The 23,083-nt window shown below is 43.6% G+C and overlaps 1 protein-coding gene across 4 annotated transcripts in view; it reads left to right on the forward strand.

Annotated features, from left to right (window-relative positions):
* The window catches only part of PIH1D3 (PIH1 domain containing 3), an 89,082-nt gene that overhangs the window by 60,626 nt on the left and 5,373 nt on the right, over positions 1-23,083 (forward strand). For all 4 annotated transcript variants that reach the window (XM_029607345.1, XM_029607347.1, XM_029607344.1 and 1 more), the window contains exon 7: positions 2,616-2,701. In XM_029607345.1, coding sequence (XP_029463205.1) covers positions 2,616-2,701 — 86 coding nt within the window. The remainder of the gene's footprint in view (positions 1-2,615; positions 2,702-23,083) is intronic.

Here is a 23,083-nt window from a genome sequence, read left to right on the forward strand (position 1 = left end):
AGTTACACTGGTTACCCGTTGAGCAAAGGATACAATACAAAACACTTTGCACCATACATAAATTAATACATAACGAAAAAGCGGAATGGCTTAACACTGCCCTCCGCGTACACGTACCAAACAGAAACCTGAGATCAGCCAACAAAGTACTCCTTAATATTCCATCAATAAAATCAGCAAGACTAACACAAGTAAGAGAGAGAGCACTATCCTTGGCAGGACCCATCCTGTGGAACCATGCCATTAGAGTTAAGGTTACAAACAGACAGCAAAACCTTTAGAAAAAGCTTAAAAACCTGGCTAAGCAAGCTTATCAAATTGAGAAGGGGGAATAGTGAAGCCAGCGAAGTATGAGGTACAAACACATGAACATCAACACACACCAATACAATCAATATGTGTGTGGCTGTATTTTTATTCTTTTACTTTATCTTATCGCCCATCACTCTAAGATAAAGCAACACAAAGATAGCATTATTTTCAAACCTGAGAGAAAATTCTGGACAGTATTGTATCACAAACCAATTATTTTGTTTAAAAACTATGTACCGAATCATTATGGCACCTGTGTAAATTAATATATTGCAGCATCCTATTTTATGTGCCCTATTGTAAACCATTGTGACGGACCCCTCTTAACGACAGTATAGAAAAGATTTAAATAAATAAATACATACATATTTCCTCAAGGGTAAAAACAGTCAGTCTTTCCAAGGAAAACTCATTTTCAGAAAGTACAGAAGTAGCAGAGAGGGCCAAATATACCTGAGCTCCAGTAGCAGGATAAGATGACACACATGCCGCATTTTCCAGAGATACAGGGCTCCCTCCGGGTTCTATCGGGGGAGAAAAGCTCCCTTGCAACAGTCCAGCCAATGAAGCCAAATTCCCTGAAATCATGGCTGCACTTCCCACCTCACCAGCTGATGAGATCATTCCATCCACATCAGCTAAACACACGACGAATGGATCCTCCGGAGGACCCCCTAATATTGGGGCTCAGCGAAATGCTATCTCCAAGGGAAGCCAGGGGCACATCTTTCCCCCCAGGGATCCCAATGAAGGACCTCCCAACTTAGCTCCTAGCACTCCGGATCAGACCACAAAAGGAATACATAGGACCAGAGGAAAGGGAATCCGGAGGAGCAGCAGGTAGACTAGCACTTTCCCTTCCTCTTCCGAACCATGGCAATTAATTCAGGTATGAACAAAGAAATTTTGAAATAAATCAGGAGTTGTTAGGAGTGTGACCATCTAAGCTACTGCCATCTTGGGCCAGGCCCCTTGGGACCACTGCTTTTTAACACATTTATAAATGACCTATAAATGGGAGCAACAAGTGAGGTGATCAAATTTGCAGATGATACAAAATTATTTAAAGTTTTTAATTGCAAGATGACCTAGTGAGACTGGGCATCCAAATGGCAGATGACATTAAATGTGGACAAGTGCAAAGTGATGAATGTCAGGAAAAGCAAGACAAATTATAGCTATACAATGAAAGCTTCCACATTGGGAGTCACCACCCAGGACAAGGATCTAGGCATCATCGTGGATAATATATTAAAATACTCTGCTCAATGTGTGGTTAGTGGCCAAGAAAACAAATAGAATGCTAGGAATTAATAGGAAAAGAATGGAAATATTGCAGAGAATATCATAATGCCTCCTTATTGCTACATGGTAGGATTGCACCTTGAGTATTGGGTGCAGTTCTGGTCACTATATCTCAAAAAAGATGCAGCAGAATTAGAAAAAATACAGAGAAGGGGATGGAACGATTCCCCTAATGAGGAAAGGCTAAAGAGGTTAGGGCTTTTCAACTTGGAGAAGGGACGGCTGAGGGGAGATATGATAATGAGTGGATGAATTTGGCAAATCGGTTGTTTACTCTTTCAAAAAGTACAAAGACTAAGGAACACACAATGAAGTTACTAGGTAACACATTTAAGACCCTATATAGGGGAACAGCAAACCAGTTGCTCTATGCTGCCATCTGCTGGTAGTGGAATATAACCCACTTGTCTAGACTGTCTTGTCGGGACTCAAGGACAGGAAATTAGCAGATAAGATTACATTTCACTTTTACCTGTGTAAAAGGGTTTTTTGTAAATTACCTTGCCTCCCTGTGGGTAAAGGTATGCATGGTCTGCAATGCATATACTGTTACATGCATTGTGTGGAGGCGGTCCTGGGACAGGGTTAAGGTGAGGAATGCAGACATGTGTATTTAAAGTTTCAAAATTATGCACAATGTTTGCCATGGAAAAAAAAAAAAAAAAAGATTGTGCAAATTAAGTACCCACAGACTTTACACCAGTATATGTAATTTTAAAATTGCCCCCTGGTTTTTAGTTTTGGAAATATGGTAATCCTAATCGCAGAACTGGCAAAAGAGAAACACTGAAGAATGTAGTATCAGGTAAGGCTCCCTTCTGTTCCTAAGCTATTGGAGCATTTTGCTTTATTTGCCAATAGAAAAGGGAGTATAAGTGGCAAAAAGTAATACGAAAAATTGAATATTTCATATGGATTATTATGCACTCCATACAGTGACAGATCTGTAGCAGCAGTAGTCTTTGCCATGTAACAGTAACTGCAACCTCTTCTTTCAGATTAAAATCAAACTGCAAGATACAAAGCTTGCAGATATTACTCTTGATATCCGGGACAAGTTTCTTGATCTTCGAACCCCTAAAAAGTAAGTTGAGCAGCATCTCTCTTTCACTGAGCTAAGAGAGGCTTGGTTCTTGAAGCTAATTTTATCTCTAGTTATCATCTTGTTATATTCTGTTTGCCATAAATACTTTATGCTGAAGAGGGGCCACTTTGGTTACTAATAAATGCAGTGAGAATATGACTGTGTCATAATTAACATTTCTGTCTGCTAGCAAACATTTGCTAATAAATACAGTTTTACTCCACAAGAGTTAGAAGATCACTGACCTGAATATAAAGTGAACCAAAAATCAGTGCAGGTAGGAATTGGAAGCCGGCTGAGGAGGGCAATTTTCAAAGCCATTTACACGGGTAAAAGGGCTTAGCTAAAAATTGCCCTCAGAGCAGCTAACAATGCATGCAGACCTTACTTCCATTTGATTTTCAAATGTACACATGCTTTATTGCCCCCTGCTCATCCACTTGCAGAAAAATGCAACTTTTTTAGCATATGTACTTTGTTGCTGCAAATTTTCAAAGAGAGCCAACATGAAAAGTCGCTCTTTGAATTTTTCTTAAAGTATGCATATTTAAAGCTTCCATAAAATTTGCAACCACGTTGTTGGGGGCACTAGTAAGCACTGAATAGTAGTAGGCAGTAAGAGAAAAATCATTAATCTTTATTAAAAGATATCTTAGGAACAGTGAACTTTACCAATAATGTAAAGTAAGCTCAGAGCTCCCAAGCCTTTACACTTGGTTATATATGTCACTAGTGGGTTAATTACTTTGTTAATGTAACAATTTCTAACTGGATAATATTCTAATTTTCTCTTTTATGTGCTAATAACATTGCATTCTTGTAATGCAATGTTTCTTATAAGTTACGCCCAGAAGGCAGAAGCAAAACTTAATACTGACCTTTGACTTACATTTACATTCTCCAAGGACAAGCAGGATGGTAGTCCTCACACATAGGTGACATCATCATATGGAGCCCGGCACAGAAAACATTTGACAGACACACTGAGCATGCCCAGCATGCCGCCATCCACGCATCCATGCGGGGTCTCTCTTCAGTCTCTCTTTCTGCGAAGCTGAAGCCGCTCTGCTGTGGAGCTTGTGCTTTTTTGCTGTGGAAAATAACTTTTTTCTTCCTCCCCGAGTCCCGTTGGGTCCCTCTGTGTGTTTTCGGGTCTTTTTTCACGGTATTGGTAAGTTTTTGTGGTACTTCGCAGTCGATTCCCAACAGTGTCATCTCCTGATGGCTGCTGGGCATCGACTGTGCGCAGTGTTCTTTTTGCCATGGCGTCATCCGGCTTCTGCTGCTGCTCCCAGTGCCCCAGACCATGTCCATCACAGACCCCCATGAGGTCTGTGTCCTGTGCCTGGGGGCATTGCATGATGTCTGTGGCTGCGACCTTTGTGCCCAGATGACCCCCAAGGGTCTTCAGGTGCACCTGGACAAAATGGAGAAACTGTTTGGTGCTAAAAAAAAAAATCGGAACCACCAACTTCAGAGTCCGGGACTTCAACACTGCAAGGAAAGAGAGTCTCGGCCATGACCCCCCTCGGTGTCCAGGGGCAATTCAACTTGCAGGGCTTAAAATTTGCCTGCTGGGCTGTTTTCAAAGTGTCACAATGTCACAATATCACATGCGAACATGCACTAGTTCCTGCGAGATGCTCTGACATTCATTCTGCTACTGAATTGCCCCTGAGGCAGCTCTATGAGCGAAACTCGGTCAGAGTCGGGCATTGAAATAAAGGGCTTCGTATTATCATCCGATTCCTATTGTTTTTACTGTAATACAGCCAACTGGATCGGCTTCCGCATAGTTATATTTTAGAAATAATACTAAACTAAACCATAATTTTTCAAAGTCCTCAAAAAGGGGGTTTCCTTGAACACTTGAAGGTTACTTACTAAACAATACGAAATATCAAGAAATTTATTTAGCACAGTCCTAACTGAGGAGTTTCTTTTACAATTTAGAGAACATCATAACTTTCTAAGGGGTTGCTACAGCATAACTTTCATCCTTACTTCTATCCATTATAAATACTGTCAAATATGGCGGCTGGAAGAAACAATATTTAACATTCTGGTAAACTATACAACATTTACATGGAAATCTTAGTTTAAACAAGGCTCCCATTTGCAAAGGTTTTGATCTCATAATCAAAAATTGTTTCCTTCTCATTTGTGTATCTTTAGTGACATCTGGAAAATTCCTAACATTTAATTGGCAAAATTTTTCTTTAATGTTTCTAAAATATAATCTTAAGACCCAATCTCTATCATTGTTTAAAAGAAGATATAATCATGGTAGCAGATTGGGCCTCTATCAAATTAGAAGATTTTAATAATTCTGAAACATTCAAGGGAGATATTACTTGAAAATCTTGATCCTTTTCCGAAGCTTTCTTCCATGAAGGGAGATAATAAATTTGAGTTAGTGGAGGCAAAGCTTGTTGAGGAATTTTTAAAACTTCCAATGCAAATTTGTTCCACATTTCTTTCGCAGAAATTGCTGGTAACTTTGGAAAGTTTACCAGTCTTAAATTTTTACTGCGGATCTGGTTTTCAAGATTTTCCATTTTTCTTGTTACATACTGGTTTTCTTTAACTAACATTTCATTTTGTTCAGCTAATTTCTTTAATTCTACCCTAGTAGACTCTATAGCCTGATCTCTCCTAATATCTTCATTCATTACCTTATTTACTTTGGTTTCTATATTTACTAATTTTTTTAGCCAAAGGCTGTAATTACGAGGTAAAAGTTTTATTTGCCACCACCAAAGCTTCCTAGATTGTTTTTAAGGAGAAAACAGGCAGTCTAACTTTAGGCAAAATATCAGTTTCACAACTCAATAAATCACCAGAAATATTAGCATCTAATTGATGTAGTAACTGCCCCTCTGTTGCGATTCCATCTGAGTTGCCAAAAGAACCGGCCCCCTCCGGGACAGGTATCTTAGATATTCCGGGATTTCCACCTACTTCACCAAAAGGAAGCAGGGTGTCCAAAGTTGATACTGATCTAATTATCGCAGGGTTCTTAGGGGGTGTTCTCTGATCCGGGGACAGTGAGATCACCAAGTCACGAAGGGATTCCATTCCTTCTTGGTTCCCTTCAAGTGACACCTCACCCGGATTTATAACTCCTCTCCTGATGTGAGCATCCATAGGGCCCAACAGCAGGCTTGTTATAGTGCCTTCCATTACTGGCCTCTCTCATACCCAACACTTCCGGGTTGAGTGGGGCATTACTTAATATGAAAAATTCTAATGATAGCAATAAACAATGAAAGGTTCACTTAGCTCAATTAGGATCATGTTCAATCTGAGATCCCCCCCCTTCTGGAGATAGGAAGAGTTGCGAGTTCCAGTCAATGATGATGGATTATAAACAGAATTGACCAAAGAATAAAACAAAGCCGTGCGCCCCTTTGGCGACGCGCTGCAGGTGGGCCACTTTTAAAGGCCCCTTCTGGCGTTGCCCAGTTGATGACGTCACACACGGAGAGTCTCAGCTGGCCCCGTCGGAGCTCTCAGCTGACTCTGGTCTCCCTCCACTCACTCACTCTCCTTCCCGATCTCCAAGGGAATAAAGCGTTGGGGGGGCCGCTTCTAAAGGCCCCTTCCGGCATCACCCAGCTGATGACATCAGATGCGGAGAGTGTCTCGGCTGGCCCTGTCAGAGCTATCAGCTGACTCTGCCTCCGTAAAGCCTCTGGTCTCCTTCCACTCACTCTCCTTCCCGATCTCAAGGCTGAAATTTCATTTTTTAGTTACTTCAGAACCCTGGGGTATATACCATCCGGTCCAGGTGATTTACTACTCTTCAGTTTGTCAATCAGGCCTACCACATCTTTTAGGTTCACCGTGATTTGGTTCAGTCCATCCAAATTATTATCCATGAAAACCTTCTCTGCAGCTGCACCTTTCAGGTTTTTCTAACTATTTTCCTCATTTTATCAAAGTTTCCCTTTTCAAAATGTAGTGTTAGTGCTGTAGATTTACATATTGTCCCCCTTCCAGTCATTAGTTCAAATTTGATCATGTTATGATCACTATTGCCAAGTGGCCTCACCACCATTACCTCTCTCACCAAATCCTGCATTCCACTAAGAATTAAATGTAAAATAGCTCCCTCTCTTGTTGGTTCCTGAACCAATTGCTCCATGAAGCAGTCATTTATTTCATCCAGGAACTTTTTGTCTCTAGCGCGCCCTAATGTTACATTTACCCAGTCAATATTCAGGTAATTGAAATCTCCCATTTTTACTGCACTACCAAAATTGATTAGCTTCCCTGATTTCCTTAGCATTTCATCATCTGTCTGACCATTTTGTCCAGGTGGACGGTAGTATACTCCTATCACTATACTCTTACCCATCACACATAGGATTTCTACCCATATAGATTCTACTGAGCATTTAGTCTCTTGTATGATCTTTATCCTGTTGGACTCTATACCCTCCCAGACATAAAGTGCCACACCCCCACCAAGTTGATCCTCTCATTGCGATATAACTTGTACCCTGTTATAGCACTGTCCTATTGGTAATCCTCTTTCCACCAAGTCTCTTTGATGCCAGTTATGTCTATCTCATCATTCACTTCTATACACTCTTAACTCTCCCATCTTACTTCTTAGACCTCTGGCATTTGCATACAGACATTTCAAAATATATTTTTTGTTTGTATTAACAACCTGCTTTTCAGTTGACAGGGATAATTTGGAATCTTTTAGCTCAGGTGAGTTTTTAGTTTCAGTTACTTGGACTACTTTTCTTATTATTGGAACCTCTCTGTCGGGATGCCCTAATTTTAATGCATCATTAGTATCCTTTGAAGATACCTCCCTCCGAACCATGCGCTGCTGAGCGACTGTCGGCTTTCCCCCTTGTTCTAGTTTAAAAGCTGCTGTATCTCCTTTTTAAAGGTTAGCACCAGCAGCCTGGTTCTACTCTGGTTTGTTCGGCCTGCCTTTTTTTTCTCTCTTTCTCAGAGCTTCTCTACCAATATTTTGAACATTTTCAGTCATTTAAAGGAACTATACCACTCTCACAGTGCTATGTAAGTAGAATGAAAGGAGCATTTTCCTAAGTCCTTTGGGGTGGATTTTAAAAGGGTTACGGGTGTAAATTATGTGCATAACCGCGAAAACCTGCTCCTGCGTGCGCCGAGCCTATTTTGCATAGGCCCGGCGACACGCGCAAGCCCCGGGATGCACATATGTCCCGGGGCTTGAAACAATGGGCGGGGAGTGGGTGGGACGGGCGGGATGGGGGTGGGGGCAGGACCGAGGCCTCTAGCACAGCAGCCATGCCGGGGGATCGCACACCGGCACTTGGCCGGCGTGCGCAACCTATGCCTGCCCAGAGGCAGGCACAACTTATTTAACAAAGGCTGGGGGGCGGGTTAGGGAGGGGAAGGTGGGGGGGTGGAAGGAAAGTTCCCTCCGATTTCGGAGCGGCCTCGGAGGGAACAGGGAAAGCCATTGGGGCTCCCCTAGGGCTCGGCGCGCGCAAGGTGTAACGTGGCTGCGTGTGCATGTTATAAAATCGAGCATAGATTTGTGCGCACAAATGTACGTCCTCGCGTACCTCTTAAAATCCGGCCCTTTCTGTTTTGAAGCCATCATCTTCTCTCCTCCTCACAAGCTATCCTTCCTGCTTCTCATTTCCTTTTCCTTATTTTACCACATTGTCTACAGATACTATAGATCTCCTGCTGAATCTTTACTCTTCCACATATTTAAATTATAAAACTTCCACTGTAACTTTGAATAGAAATTCCATTATATAGTCCCTCTATATTTTTGTTGTGCCTATACATCTGTTTGTTTCAGTGCATTATTTGACAAACCTGATTTTTTAAAATTAGGTAGATCATTACATAAATCAAGGCAGTTCTTGAAAAGAAATACCATGGAGTAGAACATATGAATTAAGAATTAATTGAGTAATGTAATACTGTCACCATGTCTAATTAGACTCAGTAGGAGAGGAAGAGAAAGGAAAATAATATTCCATTATAGATATACAGGCTATTTAAGATACAAACAATAATTTAGCCAACACATTAATTGGCACCTATCTGAACAATTATTCTATTGGACCCATCAAACTGTTTTGGCTCATAGAACATATTTAACATCTCTAGTTATCTGTCCACTAGGTGGGATTTGATAGACCTAAATATGTTTCAGAACCTTTGGACATTGGCAAATTTTTATTTCCTAGCGTGTAGCAGATGTGCATAGAGTGCTCAAGGACTGAGTTCAACTGATCCACAGAGCTCTAGCATGGCCCAGGCAGATTTGATTTGCATATCTCTTACAGCTTTCCAGTAGCCTTCCATTTCATCTGGAGTCAGATACAACCTTATTAACTTAAGAAGAAGGAAGTCAATTCCATCCAAATCTCCTAGCCCTCGGATGTTGAATGCTCAGTAATTGCAGATTTCTCTTTACGCAGAGAGATTGAGGACATAATAGCATCTGCTAGGAAGCCATCAACTAGAAGAGCCTATGGCTTTAAATGGGAAAGGTTCTCAATATGATGTCAACATTTATTTTTATTTATTTATTTAAGATTTTTATATACCGGCATTCATGATACAATCACATCATGCCGGTTTACATATAACAGGGGTGTACAATGAACAACAGTGTAACCTGTGGAAGTGAGCAGTTACAAATAACAAGGGAATTAAAACTTGGGAGAAGAGAAGAAAAAAGGAGAGGATAACTTTAGATAAAGAAATTTACATTAGATAAATATATTTACAATATCTATAATATAAGCTATAGATATTACATGGAGAAGGGGTAGGACTGGTTGGATAACGTCTGGTAGGACTGGCTGGATAGCGTTTGGTTGATGGTGTGAGAATTAGTTGGTGTCCGGGAATGCTTGTTTAAACAGCCAGGTCTTAAGTCTTTTCCTGAAAGTTGGGAGGCTAGGTTCTTGTCTGAGGTTGGGAGGGATGGAGTTCCATAAGGAGGGGCCGGCTGTTGAGAGGGCCCGATCTCTTAAAGTGATGTGTCTGGTGGTTTTAGTAGGAGGTACTTGAAGAGATCCTCTGAGTGTGTCTCTAATTGGTCTGGAGGAGTTGTATATTTGGAAAGGGACTTGTAAGTCGAGTGGAATATGTAGATGGATGGTTTTGTATATTATGGAAAGAGATTTGTAGAGGATTCTGAAGTGAATTGGCAACCAGTGGAGATCTTTTAGGATTGGAGTTATGTGGTCCCTTCTCCTGGAATTTGTCAGTAATCTTGCTGTAGCATTTTGTATTATCTGAAGTGGTTTAGTGTAGGAGGAAGGGAGGCCCAGAAGGATAGAATTACAGTAATCGATCTTGGAAAAAATGATAGCTTGTAGAATAGTTCTGAAGTCCTGAAAGTGGAAGAGCGGTCTAATTCTTTTCAGAACTTGGAGTTTGTGGAAACAATCTTTGGTGGTTCTGTTAATGAAGGCTTTAAGGTTCATCCGGTTGTCAATTAAGACTCCTAGGTCTCTCACTTGTGTGGTAGTAGGGATAGCCGGAAGATTAGAGATGGAGTTGTTGTTATCTGGGGAGATGAGCAGCAGTTCGGTTTTGGAGGAGTTTAAAACTAAGTTTAGGTTGGATAGGAGGCGTTTAATTTGAAGGAGGCAATTTTCCCAGTAATCCAATGTTTTCATATAAGATTCTTTAATGGGTATCACGATCTGGATATCGTCGGCGTAAAGAAAGTGTTTGAGGTTAAGGTTGGAGAGGAGTTGGCAGATTGGTAAGAGATAAATGTTGAAGAGTGTAGGCGACAGCGAGGAGCCCTGGGGGACTCCTATGGAAGAGTCCATTCGAGATGATTCCTTATTCTGTATCTTAACCTTGAAGCCTCTATTGGAGAGAAAAGATTTAAACCATGAGAGTGCGGTGCCTGAGATACCTATAGAAGCCAGTAAGGATGTGAGAGTGGAATGGTTGACCTTATCAAAGGCCGCTGATAAGTCCAGTAGAATCAGGAGGAAGGATTGACCTTTGTCAAGGCCCATTAAAATGAAGTCTGACATGGAGATGAGGAGGGATTCTGTACTCATTGATTTGTGAAAACCGTATTGTGAGGGGAATAGAATTTTGTTGTCTTCAAGGTAGTCGGAGAGTTGAGTCTTGAACCCATTTTCATGTGAACCTAAACATTTGCTAACCTACTTGCTTTCTTTCTGAGTCGGGCCTTGCCACATCCTACTGAGAGTACTTCTCAGTGCCATAGTGGCTTACCGTATTCAAGTAGTCAGTAAGCCTATAACTACTCATTTGTTGCTATCAAGATTTATGAAAGGCCTAAGGCAAGTTAAACCTCCAGTGCTATGGGATCTAAAGGTTACTTTTTCTCAATTGCTGAAGCTGCCCTTTGAACCTTTTGAATCTGCTTCCCTTAAGTTTTTTACATGGAAAATAGTATTTCTTGTAGCAGTTACATCAGACTTCAGGCATTAGTTCACTATCCGCCATATATGCAGTTCTTCCACAATAGGGTGGTGCTCCACACACACACCTGAAGTTATTATGAAAAGCTAATACAACTTTCATAAGAAATCAGGCCATCGTATTGCCCACCTTCTTCCTGAGGCACACATACATGAAGGTGAGAAAGCCCTTCATATCCTAGATTGCAAAAGAGCCTTAGCCTGCTACAAGAGAATAATTCAGCCTCATCAGGCTTCGCAACTTTTCGTATCATATAATCCTAACAGACTAGTCATAGCAGTTATCAAGTGTATATTGTCTAACTGGATAACAGACTGCATCCATCACTGCTACAAAACTGCAGGTCTACAAATTACAGACTCTGTCAAACCTCATCAGGTTAGAGTTATGGCCTCTTCCATTGCTCATCTGCGAACAGTACATCTCAAAGACATCTGTAAAGCTTCAATTTGGTCTTCAGTACACACCTTTACATCCCATTACTCTCTGGACAACCTCTCAAGGAGTGACAGTAAATTCAAAAGTTTTGTGTGCCCTGTTCACCAGGTAATCTGCTCTCCATGGTAGGAACCGGATTACTTCAGTAAACGCTCCACTTCAACCCTCAGCTTGGGATTCCCCACTTCATGGCTAATTCAGCCCTGCTTACAATAGGAAAAGCAAGTTTTCTTACTGTAAACTTTATTTTCCATAGATAGAATGAATTGCCATGTAAATACCCACCCGCCTCCCTGGAGAGTCAACTGTACCTAGCTCAATTTAGCTCTAAACTCAACTGAGGATGCTCATGAGGGAATGCCCATGCAGGAATTCCCACACCTGCTCAGTAGAGCTAAAAGCTCTACTAGTTACGAGAGACAAGACTATTAGGTGTCACCAGATGATGTCACATGCCATGGCTAATTCATCCTGCTATGTACAAAAACCACCATTTACAGTAAGCAAACTTGATTTATTTTCCATTCCTTTTCTAATAACATTCTATTTGCGTTTTTGACCATCGCTTCACAATGAGCCAAGGATTTCAATTGTCCATGGTGACTTTTAAGATCCTTTTCCTAGATGGTGACCCATAATACAGTGCCCAGCAGCATGTACCTATAGTTTGGATTACTATTCCCTATATGCATCATTTTGCACTTGTCCACATTACATTTCATCTGCCATTTAGATGTGCAGTCCCCTAGTCTTGCAAGGTCCTTTTACCATTCCTCATAGTTGGCTCATAATATGAATAGTAATTTTATTTATTTTATTTTTATTTGTTTGATTTATATTCTGCTTTTCAGCACTTCAAAGTAGATTACATTACTCATTGTTCTTTTTACCAAATCATTTATAAATATAGCATCAGTCCATGTACGGATCCCTGGAGCACTCCACTATTTACCTTTCTTCATTGAGAGAAATGACCTTTCAGCCCTACTCTGTTTCCTGTCTTTTAGCCAGTTGCCAATCCACAGTAGGACATTGCCTCCTGTCCCATGACATTTTAATTTCCTGATGAGCCTCTCATGAGGGTCTTTGTCAAACTCCTTTTGAAAATTGAGATACACAATATCAACCAGCTCACCCTTGTCCACGTGTTTATTAAGCCTTTCAAAAAAAAAAATCTTACAGATTTATTTATTTATTTCGAGATTTGTATGCAGTTTATTCAAAGCACTAAGCGGCTTCCAACATTAACATTCAAAGTCAGTTACAAAACTAAAACAGCTAAAAACAAGAAAAAGAAAAAAAAACAGTATTACTTTCCACTTGCTGAAAACATTTACAGTGATCTTCAGCAATCAAAAGCCTGGCAGAATAAATTAGTTTTTAACAATTTCTAAAAATGATTGCGTGCATTTGGTCATCCACAATTGCAAAGGTAATGAGTTCCATAATATCAGACTGGCAACAAAGAAAAATCTCTGTCTCATATCAGCTAATCAGCCTAGTTTCATAGATGGTACCTCAAGCAACCCTCTTTGTGCTGATCGAAGGGTACACTTTGGATTGTATATGCAAAGCAACTGATTAAACCAAGGCAGCAAGTCCATATTTTGCATCTTATGTATGAGTAATAATACCTTAAATTGAATGTGCTCTGCAACAGGCAACCAGTGCAGTTCTTGTAGCACTGAGGAAATATGAGCCCTTCTGTTTAATCCAGATACCAGCCTTGCTGCTGAATTTTGTAAGATCTGTAAGGCCCTTAAATGTATTCTTAGGTAACCCAATAGCAAGGCATTACAGTAAACTCTGGAATTCATTGCCAGAGGATGTGGTAAAGGAAGTTAGTAGAGCTAAGTTTTAAAAACGTTTGGACAAGTTCCTGGAGGAGAAGTTCATAAACTGCTATAAATCAAGTTGACTTAGGGAATAGCCACTGCTTATTACTGGCATTAGTAGCATGGGATGTATTTACTGTTTCGGTACTTGTAGCCTGGATTGACCACTGTTAGAAACAGGATGCTGGGCTTGATGGACTCTTAGTCTGACCCAGTATGGCAACTTCTTCTTTTCTTATGATCTTACCCAGCATGGGCAGGGCCAACGCTTGTACCACAAACCAAAATTCCTGCAACCCCAGAAGAGATCTTAATGGCCTTCCCCACCATAGCTTGAAGTACCCTGCTTTATAATAATGGTTTAATCTGAGAACACATCTTCAGGTTACGGTCCAGCATCACACCTAAATTCTTAATTTAAGTAGCTATTTGAATTGTCTGATTTTGAAAAACAAATGACGAGGGAACATTCAATTTTTCAAACCTTTGAAGAACCAAGACCTCAGTCTTCTTTATACTTAAAGCTAGCATTTGTGAGATTTTATAATAGGACAGGGTGCTTAACCTTTTACACACCAAAAGCCAAGGAATCCAAATCCACAGTACCAAAAATTCTCATGTTTTTAAAAGATGGGCAGTGTGGGAGGCATCCCTCCTTCCAACAGTGTCTCTCTCTCTCAGTCCCCATACCCTGTGCCCAGCAGTGTCTTTTAGTCCCTCCACCCTGCACCCATTAATCTCTTTCAATCCCTCTGCTCTGACCCCACCAGTCTGTCTCTCAGTCCATTCTGTCCTTATCCCAATCTCTCAATCCTCCAATCTTGCTTCTCCTTTGTCTCACCCCCAACATTCAGCCTTTTTCAAGTCGCTCCCCCAGAAGCACTCATCCCCTCTTGTACCACCTCTGCATCTCTATTCCTTCTCCCTCCCAATCACACCTCTGGCTTCTGTTTCCCCCACCCTCATTTCCCCCACTCTTTTTTATTCTCTCTCTTCACCCTTTCTGGTTCTCTCTCACCGTCCCTTCCTCCTCACTACTTATAGCTCTCTGCCACCCATCTTCACTTTCTCTTCTTCTTCAGCTCCCTAACGACTCTCCCATCACCACCTCTGCCCCAGCCCGATACCTTTTCCCTTCACCACCACTCATCATTTCTAGCTTTCTTGCACACATACTCGCATCCCTCTACTGCCTTTCCCCATTCTTTAAAATCTTTTCTACTTCCCCCATCCCTGGCTCTCCTATGCCACTTCTACCACCAACTCACACACCCTCACACACTTTATACAACCCTCTATCCCAGCCCTCTCCCTTTGTTTCCCCCTCCAAACCCAGGGTTCCCTCACACCTCTTGCAGAATAGGTGGCTGCATGGACCTTGGGGAGGAATAAAATGTTTAACAGTTTGCATTGCTGACTTCAGGGAAATGGTGAGGGAAGCACTGTCCCCCCATCTCCCCCCACAGCGTAAGCTCCTCCTTGTGCTGCCACCCACCCCACAACGTTCACCTCTTTTCACATCATTGCCCCCAGAAACATTCACCCCCCTCCCTTTTTGTACTGCTTTTTCCTCAAGTATTCCCACTCCTCACCTTCCCCACTTCACTTCATGCAATGCCTGTCCCCCAAGTATTCCTCAGCTATATTCACTCCCATCTTTCCTCACTCCCTTTCAGTATTCACCCTTTTTCCCTTGCCTCAAATCATTCTAGCCTGACTGTCACGTAAGGTGACTCCTTCCTTCCCTCTGCTGTCAACTAAAAGTCTTGAAGCACAGTGAGAGCTGGTCCTGGGGCACTATACTCTAATGGGTAGATTTTTAAAAAGTACGCCCACCAGGCGCAAACAAGAGTACGCCGGATTTTAATAGATACGCGCGTAGCCTTTAAACTCCGGGGTCGGCACGCGCAAGGCTGTGCAAAATCGGCAGCCTGCGTGCGCCGAGCCGCGCAGCCTGCCTCCGTTCCCTCCGCACCTTCCCCTCCCTAACCCCCCCCCCCCACACCCCCAAAACGCCCCAGGGCCGGAACTACACCCCTGGACGACGCACCGCCACGACACACCCCCCAGGAAAGCCTCAGGACCTACACGCGCCGTCAAGCCTATTCAACATAGGCTTGGCGCGCGCAGGGGGAGCTTGGGGCAGGTTTTCAGGGGGTACGCACGTATCCCTTTGAAAATCTGCCCCTTTATCCTTTCCCACCAGACAGAAGAGCTCTTTTTCAGGCAGTGGGGTTGAACAGGATGGGGAGGGCTGAAGCTGGGAGGTGACTGGCTCTTCTTTGCTGTCCTGTCAGCTCCAGTCTCACGCCTCCCTTATCCTCCTGTCCTCCACTGTTGCTGGTTGCAGAGGGGGTGGCAGAGAAAAGCCTCTGATCCTTGCTCCAGCCCCTCCTTAATGTCTCTGCAGTAACCAGCAGCACTGCTGAGGTCAGGAGAAGAGGGGCTGTGGCAGAATAGCTCACATCTCTTCTATTGTGTGTGCTTACTGCTTCAACCTCTCCTGCCCTCTGCAGTGTTGCTCAGTAGGGATGTGCAGCCCCCAAATTTTGTGTTTCCTTTTTTATTTTGTTGGGGGAGGGGGAGCGTTTTTATTAAGTTTGATGCTTTTTTTGGTTTGGTTACCATGAAAAAATAAACAAACAAAAACCTGAACTGCCTCTGGTGGCTAGCCTTCCCAGGCCATAAAACTGCCCATGGCCTGGCCTAGCCCCTGGTACAGGGCCTAGTGCTGAGGCCCAAGCCTGGGGCTTACCCAGAATAGTCTGGGACCAGGGAGCTCCCACCCAATGCCTCTTACCCCCTTCTCAGATTCAGTGTTGAAACAGGCAAGAGCAATGCTCAGTCCCTCCCACCTGTCACTTCAGTACCTTCAACTGATGTGGCTCACACCATTTTGTTGTATGGCTGTACATCAAAATGGGGCCAGCTGCACTGGTGGAAGGTGCCAAAGTGACATCATTTTGGTGCTGTTCCCAGGTGGATGCATAACTTATTAAAACATTGGGGCCTAGTCAGGAGTGACTGGGCATCACTCCTGCCTGTTTCAATGCAAGATCTGGGAAGGGGGCTGGGGTGGGAGTGCCTCAGCACTTGTGAAGGACATAGCCCTGGCCCACTCCAGGCAGGCCTAGGCCTTTACATTGGGCCTGGTGTGGGACTGGGCCAGGCCGCCAAATGCCCATTATTTTTTTAATGTAATGATATATGAAAATACCCAAACGTTTGGGGTATTTTCATCAGAAACTATTTTTGGTTCGTTCCATTTTTAACGAACCAAAATAATGGCCTTATTTATTGTATTTTTTGCATAGCAGGAAATGCAATTGGGTCAGACCACAATCTGGACAGGCGACAGGCAGTAGAGTCTGGACAAGGCAGGGGATGGAGGCAGGCAGACTTCAATCAAAGACGAGATACAGGCTGTGATCAATGGCAGGCTGCGGTCATCAGCGTCGGGGTCCAGTCCAAAGTCTAAGCCAGAAGATCAATCCAAGGAAGATGATGAACAGGAGGAAGACAAGAGACCACAGGAACATGAGGAGTTGCTGACGACAGACAAGAGGAAGACTGACCACAGAAGAGAAGAGCTGGAGACAAACCAGACTGTCAGGGAACCATGGACCGAAGACACAAACTCAAGAACACCATAGCAGAGACAGGAACCAGGAATGCAGGCAAAGCACTCTCCAGGAGGAGTTGACCAATTGCCCAGGTATTGGGGAGTCATCTGAAGCAGCTTTAGATAACACTGGCCCTTTAAGGGAGGTCAGTTGGACGCGCACGCTCCTGTGGGAGGCCCTGGAGCAGTGCTGCATCCTCCGGCGCTATAGGCATTGGAAGGGACAGCCGTGAAGCCAGTGTCACCCAGCAGTCTAGAGTGCCCTGAAACAGGGGCCTCTCACAGATGTCAGGAAGCATCACGTAGGGTCTAGAGCTGGCAGCGCTTCCATTGCGGGCAGCGGCCGCAGGTGTGCAGGGAGCCACTCCCCGAGCTGGGTCATGGCACACCCGCACAGGCTGGCCTGGAAGTGAGAGCAGCGGTCTGCAGAAATAGCCCGTGGATTGCCGAGCGTAACACTTACAGCTCAGTTGCCAAGTGGCCAAGAGAGAAGAGCTACATTTTGACCATGATAGAGCAACATGTGGTTCCCTGGTCAAAGGTAGACCATCCCTTGGATATTGAGTTGTTACACCGTCTGTAAGGGATGCAGCAGACCAAACTATGGGTTTCTATTGGATTTTTTTTTTTTTTTTTTAATTGTGACCAACACTAATATCCTTAAAACTTTAAAAAAAAATGTTTATATATTTACAGTTCATTTTAGATCCTCACTTCTGACAGGCATTTTTTTTTTTTCATTAAATCATCTCTCTTTGCTAAAATGTTTTGTGAGATCAAATACTTTTTGGACTTTGCATTCTACAAAGCTGTAAACAAATTTCAGCTGAACTGTTTAGACTAATTAACATCAGAAAATGGTAACATATTTTGCCATGAGAGAGCAGTAGGGTCATTATTATCTAAGAAGTATCTTGTGACCTATAGGAAACGTCTTGGAGCTTTTGATCTTGTTGCCAAAAGCAGATGTATCATACACGTCTAACTACCTTCACAAAATTTGTTCTTTGTCGACAAAGGGCTGAATTAGCCATGGCATATGAGTGACGCCGAACAGACTCTTTTCTCCTAGTTCGTATAGCATTTGCTTTACTGAGCATGTACAGGAGTTCCCATGTGCATGCTGCCTTATGAGTCCCTCCATCGTTTTTTATCCGAGCTTCTGCACGGGCATGGTCCCCCTCTCTGTATATGTTTTGGAATTTTGTAGTTTTCTATAATCTGTTTCCTTCAAACTCTGTTCAGGTTGCCTTGCTGCCTCAGCAGTCCTTCAGCAGTACTTTTCAGTGCTAGACAAAAAAAAAGAAAACGTCTTTATGTAAAACAATTTCTATTCCTCACACTCACAAAAAAAAGGTTGCTGTGATTTACAATACTGGGATCACATACACAAAACAAATACAATAAATTTACCACAACTAAACAAATATCACACAAACTGCTTAAATCTTCCTTATCCTTGCTTATTACAGAAGGATAAAGAATGTCTGGTTCCAAGAAGATCATCACTTTCAGATAATAGGACTAGGGGCCACTCAATAAAGTTAGCAAGTAGCACATTTAAGACTAATTGGAGAAAATTATTTTTCATTCAACGCACAATAAAGCTCTGGAATTTGTTGCCAGAGGATGTGGTTAGTGCAGTTAGTGTAGCTGGGTTCAAAAAAGGTTTGGATAAGTTCTTGGAGGAGAAGTCTCTTAACTGCTATTAATCAAGTTGACTTAGGGAATAGCCACTGCTATTAATTGCATCAGTAGCATGGGATCTTCTTGGCGTTTGGGTACTTGCCAGGTTCTGGTGGCCTAGTTTGTCCTCTCTTGGAAACAGGATGCTGGGCTTGATGGACCATTGGTCTGACCCAGCATGGCAATTTCTTATTTCTTATGTTCTAATGGATTAATGGACTGTGTATGTTTCCACAAGATGTTCATTACCAATGGCTATAATATTAGTTACAAATGTCTGGGGCCAGACTGCAACTCAGCCAGCTACTACAACTGTGGTCAGTTGTCATTGAGGTCCCAGAGGAACAGGACCTGGAAGATGGAATAACTCTGCAGGCCAATGAAAAGTCAGAGTTATTTTTCCTCTCTGAGTAAGGATTCCTTGAGGTCCCTCCTTTTTAAATTCAACAGGAGCACCTCAAGCAAAGCTCTGCCTTCGGCACAATATCAGGATCAAGCAAAATGTGAAAGATTCATGAAAGGGATTGCTGAACCCTGCATTGCATGCTGTGTGTGGCTTGTTAGTACACAAGAAGAAAAAGTGCCATGTGTCAAAGACATTGGCACAGTCAGTGCTGTTGCGTCAGAGGTGGACCCTTGGGCCGAGGTAAGGTTAACACACCCTGTAGGTAAGGACCTACGGGTACCCACCTTCGGCAGGCGGAGTGGGCTGATAGACAGAGGCCGCTGGAGCTTCACCTTTACCAGCCCTCATTCCCCACGAGTTAAGCCTTTGGGTGCCGGGGCTTAGGTGGGCCTCTGTTTGTAGTCGAAGTAAGAGTTGGTTCAGCCCAGAGACAGCAGGTGAGAGATGGTACAGTCTTACTATGGATTGGGTAATGTCCTGGAAACTCGAGCGCCAATGGAACGGAGGCAGACAGAGGGCACTCAAGCAAAAGCAGGCCGAAGCCTGAAAAACCCATGTCCAGGGAGTAAGCGGGAGAAGTGTCCAAGGGCAGGCGGCAATCCGAAGTCAGTGGCAAGCAAGGCTGAGATCTGATCACGGAGATAGTCAAGAGCATAATCAGGCAAAGCAGAAGTCTGATCGCGGAGATGGTCAAAAGCGTAGTCAGTCAAAGCAGAGGTCTGGATCTGGAGATAGGCAGTAGCGTAGTCAGGCGAAGCAGAGGTCTGGATCTGGAGATAATCAATGGCAAAGTCAGGCAAAGCAAAGTCAAAGTCCATGTAGTCAATCAGAGTCAATCAGAGGTATGTAGCAAGGTAGGAATGAGGAGACAGGAACAACGATGAATAGGAACGCAAAGATGAGACTAATCTCTAGGAGGCAACAAGTACTCGACCAGCGAGGAGACCTGTTGCAAAGGCAACGCTAGGGAGCGGAGCATGAGCTTAAATACTGTAGCTAAGTTGACGTCATCATCCAGGGCCACGGCTAGGTTCCCGCCACGGACCCTACTGAAGGATCAATGGTGCACACGTGCCTAGGGAGGGGTGCAGCATGAATAGCAGTGTCTCTCAGTGGGCCACGTGGAGAGGCCCGAAGAGAAGTGGAAGCAAGACTGGGAACACCAGGGCCTGTGGCAGAGCCGGAGGCCCAAGGACGGAGCTGACAGCCCACTGCCGCCAACAAGGAGGAACCAGAAGCTGGAGTCACTGTAGAAATGTGAGGGGGTCCTGCCGCAGACGGCACATGTAACATGTGCTGCCGAAGCTTAAATTGAGATCAGCCCCCTCAAAACACCCAGCGCCAATATCACATAAGTTCTTGGTGCCATTGATGCACCAGGCTGTCAGCACATAAGGCCTTAATTAATCAAATACAGATATTTGTTTCATCGATGCACCCAGCCTCGGAACCATCGACTCTCCATGCCCCAGCACAATGTGAGCACCAGTCCCCATTAGTTCACTGAATGTACTCAAAACACAAACAGTTATTGAAGGGCCCTGAAATGGAGTTACTACACTTACCTCCAACCATGTTGATTTCCTTATCTCCATCCCATCTCCTCATTTGGTGACTTCATATCTTATATGCTCTGTTGTGCCTCTGGTCTGTAAGCCATTACCAGTACAGTTGATGCAGGAGGGGACTCCCTCCTGGAATTCTCTAGGAGCTCCATTCTTCAAATCAAGTACTGATCAGCTTCGGGTGCTTTTCTGTTCAAATGGGATGCAGAGCTGCCATATGCCTTTCCTGCACTCCTGTTGGTAGTGAGAACAATGCAAAAGGCACTCAAAGACTGGGTGCTCCTTATCCTCATTGCTCCAGCAAGGCCCACGCAAATGTGATTCTCTTACTTCAAGAGGTTCAGTCAGCCCTCCGATCCCTCTGGGATCCAATCCAGCTTACTCTCTGAAGAGGGGGATCATCTATGTTATCCAAAACTCCTCTTTCCTGACAGCATGGAGGTTGAGTGCTCATTGGCATCATCACTATCACTCTCCAAGTAAGTTAAGTATATTGTGATTTCAGCCAGGAAGCTTTCCACCAGAAGAGCATACAGTTTTAAATGGAAAAAATGTTCATCTTCATGTCAAACAGGCTCCCTGAACCCATTTGCATACGCTTCAAAGAATTTTCTGAAGTACTTATTCTGTGTCTCCTCTTCTGTGTCCATAGTCAGTCATGGTACATCTTAGTGCCATTGCAACTTACCGCATTCAAGTGGATGGCAAGCCAATCTCCATCTATCTTCTGGTGTCGAGGTTCATGACACAACTAATGAAGGCATTCTGCGAGCCCCTGAAGTCTGCTTCTTAAACTTCCTTACATGGAAAGTGGTGTTAGTCCATAAGAACAAGCCATACTGGGTCAGACCAAGGGTCCATCAAGCCCAGCATCCTGTTTCCAACAGTGGCCAATCCAGGCCATAAGACCCTGGCAAGTACCTAAAAACTAAGGGGTAAATTTTCAAAGGGTTATGCGCGTAACCCTTTAAAACCCTCCCTGCGCACACTGAGCCTATTTTACATAGGCTCGGTGGCGCGCACAAGCCCTGGGACGCGCGTATGTCCCGGGGCTTTAAAATAGGGTCGGGAAGGGGCCGGTGGCGGGGCGACGGTCCAGGGGCAGTCTCGAGGCCTCCAGCACAGAGGCAAGCATAAAAAATAAAATAAAGTAGGGGGGGATTTAGGTAGGGCTGGGGGGTGAGTTAGATAGGGGAAGGGAGGGGAAGGTGGGGGGGAGCAAAAGAAAAGTTCCCTCCAAGGCTGCTCTGATTTCGAAGCAGTCTTGGAGGGAACGGGGAAAGCCATCGGAGCTCCCCTAGGGCTCGGCACGCGCAAGGTGCACAAGTGTGCACCCCCTTGCGCACGCCAACCCCGGATTTTATAACATGCGCGTGCGGCAGCAAGCGCATGTTATAAAATCGGGTGCACATTTGTGCGCGCTGGGTAGCGCGCACAAATGTACTCCATGCGCGTAGGATTAAAAATCAGCCCCTAAGTCTATTCCATGCTACTGTTGCTAGTAATAGCAGAGGCTATTTTCTAAGTCTACTTAATTAATAGCAGGTAATGGACTTCTCCTCCAAGAACTTATCCAATCCTTTTTAAGCACAGCTACACTAAGGGGTAGATTTTATAACATGCGTATGCGGCGTACATGGGCGCGCGCTACCCGGTGTGCTCACATGTACACCTGATTTTATAACTTGCACGCGCAAGTTATAAAATCCGGGGACGGCGTGCGCAAGGGGGTAGACAATTGTGCACCTTGTGCGTGCCAAGCCACGCTGCCTTCCCCCGTTCCCTCTCCTTAACCTGACCTTCCCACCCCTTCCCCTAACCTTTCCCCCCTAGCCCTAATCTAACCCTCCTCAAAAAATTTGTTTTATCTTTTGCACGCCTGCCAGCTGACTAATTAAATATATTAAATATGTATATTAAATATATTAGTGAATTCACTATATGTCTGGTAGTGGCCTACAGGTGAATGATCAAACTCTCAATAAGGTTTGTTAGGTTGTTTTTTTGGGGGGTTTTTTGTGAAAGTGGCACCTGCCTATAACTTAAAGGATGGGGTGGGAGGGTTGCGAAATACAGTCTAACTTCAGTTAGCCAGAGTGACTCACTGCTCTCTTGATTAACAAATGTTGGTCCCTATTCAAACCCAATCACACTACCTCAACACCTTTCCAAGGTGAGTAACTGAACTGAACTTTTCAACCTTTTTACTTAGGTATACACCTCTCCTAGCTTATTTCTAGCTTCTAGCTACTTTTTTTTTTTTTTTTTAATATATAAACACTCTAACTTCTGCTTATAAGCTGCCTTACAGACTATTAAAAGCACAAACACACACAAACACACTAAATAATATTCCCAAATAGTTAACGTCGTCCCAATACT

The sequence above is a fragment of the Rhinatrema bivittatum genome, chromosome 6 (assembly GCF_901001135.1).
Source record: "Rhinatrema bivittatum chromosome 6, aRhiBiv1.1, whole genome shotgun sequence".
Classification (NCBI taxonomy): domain Eukaryota; kingdom Metazoa; phylum Chordata; class Amphibia; order Gymnophiona; family Rhinatrematidae; genus Rhinatrema; species Rhinatrema bivittatum.